Source organism: Bison bison, unplaced genomic scaffold (genome assembly GCF_000754665.1).
Source record: "Bison bison bison isolate TAMUID 2011002044 unplaced genomic scaffold, Bison_UMD1.0 scf7180017864471, whole genome shotgun sequence".
In the NCBI taxonomy this organism is placed as follows: Eukaryota; Metazoa; Chordata; class Mammalia; order Artiodactyla; family Bovidae; genus Bison; species Bison bison.
In genome coordinates this window covers 5013372-5018046 of record NW_011495032.1, presented here as the reverse complement: position 1 = coordinate 5018046, position 4675 = coordinate 5013372, and the positions used below count along the sequence as shown (strand labels likewise).

At 52.7% G+C, this 4675-nt stretch overlaps 1 protein-coding gene across 1 annotated transcript; it reads left to right on the top strand.

Annotated features, from left to right (window-relative positions):
* Position 1: 1 nt before the first annotated feature.
* C1QL2 (complement component 1, q subcomponent-like 2) lies at positions 2-1886 on the top strand (the record flags this gene model as incomplete). Its single annotated transcript, XM_010861265.1, has 2 exons — positions 2-337; positions 921-1886. Coding segments are annotated over 2 exons (516 nt in total), but the record flags the coding sequence as incomplete, so codon positions are not given.
* Between the last annotated feature and the right edge of the window lie 2789 nt (positions 1887-4675).

Sequence of the window (4675 nt, the reverse complement as noted above, 5' to 3'; positions counted from 1 at the left end):
ACCTGGCCTGCAGCTGACGGCGGGCGCGGCAGGAGGTGTCGGGGTGGTGGGTGGCGGAACCGGGGGCGGCAGTGACTCTGAGGGCGAAGTGACTGGCGCGTTGAGCGCCGCCTTCAGCGGTCCCAAGATCGCCTTCTATGTGGGTCTTAAGAGCCCCCACGAAGGCTACGAAGTGCTCAAATTCGACGACGTGGTCACCAATCTCGGCAATCACTACGACCCTACTACGGGCAAGTTCAGCTGTCAGGTGCGTGGCATCTACTTCTTCACCTACCACATCCTCATGCGCGGCGGCGACGGCACCAGTATGTGGGCGGACCTCTGCAAGAACGGCCAGGTCAGTGACACCCCCGCTTCCCCTCCACCCTCGCAAGTCCCTGCGGACCCTCGTTCCCACCCAGCGCCCCAAAGCTCCTGAGAACTCAGTCTCTTTCTCCCCGTTGGGAGGGAGCGCACCGCAGCATCGCGTCTCCCAGTGCGTCCTGGTCGCTTTTGCCCGGTAGCTCCGGAGGTTGGGTTCCCTACTACACAAATTGCACTCCCCTGCTATTTGCATTGCCGCCTGAAGCCCCGTGGGGTTCTCGGAAACCTCATTCTTCTTTATCTCCCTGTGCGCCCCATTCTCCCCTGTGCCCTCCCCGTCTCCCTTCTTCTTGGCCCTGGCCCCTGGTTCCCCTCTTCCCTACTGGGTCAGTGTCCCCGAAGCCCTCTGCCTCCCTTCTTCCCGGATCTGGCGACTGTGGAGACTAGGGTGCAGGGAAGGAGTTGGCTAAGTTGGAGAGACAGCGTGGAGCCTGGGTGGGAGCGTGGACCCTGGAGGGGCAGGCGGAAGGCCGGCCAGGGGGCACGCCACGTGGAGGGTCGGGCAAGGGCCCAGGTAGAGGTATTCGAGCCAACCCGCTCTGATGGCTTGCCCCCAGGTCCGGGCCAGCGCCATCGCGCAAGATGCGGACCAGAACTACGACTACGCCAGTAACAGCGTGGTGCTACACCTTGATTCGGGGGACGAGGTGTATGTGAAGCTGGACGGCGGAAAGGCGCACGGAGGCAATAACAACAAGTACAGCACCTTCTCGGGCTTTCTTTTGTACCCGGATTAGAGGAGCAGGGAGCGCGAGGTGGGGTGGCTTCAACCCGCCCTATCCTCGTGGGGGCGCTCTGTCCCCTGGCGAGGACCACTCTCGCTTCGTGACACTTCCTGACATCGTTGGAAAAGACACACCCTCGCTGTCCTTCCTGCCCAGCTTCCGACCTCCGTGTGTCTGTGACTCGCCACGCTCCTGGCTGTGCTCCTGGTTCCTGGCCCCAACCCGGGGCAGTAGAGCGGGATGCCCAAGTGGAGAAATGAGCGTGAACCTGAAACCCCAGCCAGGGAGGCGGCAGCGCAGACTTTGCAGAGCTGATTGGACTGGACAGGCCCCAGCGGGATGCCTGAGTGCTTCCAGTCCCCCTCCTCCTCCGAGAGCCCTGAGACTGAGGGCTCCCAGCTCTGGCCACCGAGGTAGGCCAAAGCGAGCACAAGCTCCCTGGGGTGTCCTTCTTTGTGACCTGAAATACTTGTGCAAATGTCCCCGTCCATTAGCTGAAATCCCACCTTCAGCAGAATCCCAGCAATCAGAAAATCCATCTCTACACCGGCACTCCCGCCTCAGACCTACCGCGATGCATTAAATTATGTTTCTAGACTATGGACTCTCCATGTCTCTGTCAGCCTGGTCCCGGGACCGGGCCTCCAGATGTTCACCTTGACATAAAGACCGGAACTGGGCCCTGAATAGCTCCATCTCTACCCCAGTTGCCAGCCACTGCCTTGTCTGTGCTGCCTGGGAGGGTGAAAAGATGTGGGGAGATGGGAGGGTAGCCTCTCACCCTTTAGGTTGTGTCTCTGCCGGGCTGGGCTGCAGCCTTGAATTGACCAGAGGAGGAAGAATTAGAGGGTGACAGGATACGGAGGTTGGATTTTCAGTTTCCTAGCCTTGTGGGAGGAAGTAGAGGCCTGGAGTTTCTGGAGAAGGAAAGGGAAGAGGAGGCATTTATGCAAAATGAGAGGGATGAAGGAGGTATTTGCCATCAGATGATCTCCGAGATCTCCCAAAAGTCAATAGAGAAATCCCTGAGGAAACACCCACTCGGGCATGTAATGAACTCAGCACATCAGCTTACACTAGCTGGGTCCATAATCTCCAAGTCAATTGCCTGGTACACTGAGGCAATTGTGTGGACCATCCAACTCCCTGAATTCACCCAGAGCTGTGTGGTAAATGAGATAGACTCTCCCCTTTGTGGTGGGACACCCCCCTTAGGGGGTCTTCCTGTGTGCGTGGTGGTATGGGGCACCTGCTCTGAACCTGACTGCATTTGTTTGGCCCTTCCCTTTCCTTTCCTTCACTGTTACACACACACACACAGAGGTTAAGAAAACACTCCACATGGTGTTTTTGTTTTTTCACTTTTTTTGTTCTGTTTTTAGATTATTGCGTTCCAATGAACAGTACGTTATCTACAAAATAACTAGTTAGCAACCTGTTAGTATTCATGGAGCTCCTTTTGACCAGCTGTTTGCAGAGAAATGTGAATATGTACACAGAGGCAACCCTGGAGTGTGCTACCTATGTCGAACTGGATATGCACACACACACCCCATGTGGATATAATGTGGTTGTTGTCTCTAATCCATGTTACACAGGTGCACACACACACAAATTCATAGACTCGTGTCATTGTGGTGTGTGACATATTCGTGGCTATATGTCTGCTCCCAAATTGCAATGTGCTCAACTTTAGTTCCTGGAAGATGCTGAAATTTGTGATTCTGATTTAAAAGACAATTATACCCCCTGCCTTGAGTCTTGTCTCTGTCGCTATTCCTCTTTATGCTCTTATTTTATTTGAATAATGTTTTATTGTCATTCACTTGAATATTAGCAATGATTGCATCTGCTTCAAGTCTAGGCATAAACTGCTCAAAGATATCGAGGAGGAAAACAATATCCATATGCAAACCATCACCCTCCCAGTTCCAGCCCACATGAACCGCAGTTCCCCACCCACCCCACCCCAGTGATTGTGGAACCCAAAGCCAGCTGAGCCCAGGAACTGGGGAGGGCAGAGTCGATCCCGTCTACAGTCGCGTATGTATCAATTTCTGATGCCTTGTCGATTGTATCATCCAGAAATGCGATTAAAACCAAATATATGAGACCCAAATGAAGTCTAATTGCTATGGATCTGCAATCCCCAGCGGGCCCCTAATCCTTTTTGACTTATTCCTCCCCTTCCTCCGATGAGATGGAGCTTAGACACAAAGCCCTCGGTTTAAATTTCAAAAATTAAAATTGACATGCAGCGGTGGCTTTCCTGGGAGCAGGAGGAATTTCTAAGGAGGTGCCGGAGCCCAGCTTTATCCTCTGCATTAAGAAGCAATTTGTACTTCTAACAAAACCCCCACCACTTCCCTTTGGTGGAAGGGCAGTTGAAACGCCTTTCCCGGGTCTGGTTGTTCACAATACTTAGACAAATTTGAATCTGAGATTCCTCCATCTGTATTCCCTGGTGCAGCCTGGCTTCTTGCAATTCTAATGCCCGGGTTGCCGGGAGGTGCTGCCAGAGGTGTCAGCTGCTAAGAGGATGATAGATTGATGAGGCAACGGGGCGGGGGGCGGGCGGGACGCGGCCGATGGCAAGAGCTTGCCAGCTCAGGAGCAATCTCTCCCTTTATCTATACGCTATCTGGGTTCCAGGCAGACCCCTCATGATCCAGGGTCTACAATCCCATTATCTTCATGGAGGTCTCCCTTTCCTTGGAGGAAAGGATGGGGAGACCTCTGCCACCTCTGTGTGCCATCAGTCTTGGGGTACATGTGAAATGAAAGAAATTACCTGCCCCAGACACTTTTCCTTTTTGTCTCTAGTTAGTTTGAGAATTATTGTCAATCAGTTGTAAAGTATCATTTTAAGTCCCTAATTGCTTTTGAGTCCATTTTCTGTTTTTAGGTTGGGATTGTCACCTTGGCATCTCCCTGGAAGTAGAAGTAGGTTTTATTCTGTCCATTTGGGAGGTGGAGAAATTAGGATTCAGAGAGACCTAGTGCCTTGCTTGTGTTCATAAAGTTTGTAAGAGACTGAGCCCACACTTGAACTTAGACCTCCAGGCTGTGCCACTGCCTGACTACATAGATGGAGCCTGTTTGCCTCTCAGAGCTCCCAGGTGTTTGAGAGGAGAGCACAACAGGTGGACACATTTCTCACTCCTTTCTCTGATTTTGGGAGTCTCAGCATCCTTCAAAGGGTCAGATGAGATGAACCAGCCTGATTCTTTGATTCCAGTTGCCCCCAGAGGACACCCCAGGCTCCTGGACAATTTGGCTGAACTTCCTGTCTTGGGGTCAGTGCTGGAGGCAGGACCATTTGGTCACCAAGTCCTGGTGCTCATGTTTACCTGTGTGTCTCCCAGCAACCCCACCACCATCTTTCTCCTTAGGGGCTACTGACCACCTTCTTCTCTAATAGCTCTCCCTTGTTCCTCTTGTTGGTGGAGAAGATTTAGCTGAAGTGAGCATGGCTGTCCCTGATTGCTGAGAGGTCCTTTTCTCATTTCCAAAGTCCACATCTAGGTGGCTAATTATTTTCAGGACTGCCTGAGAGTGTGAGATACACACCGGACCCTGGAAACTCA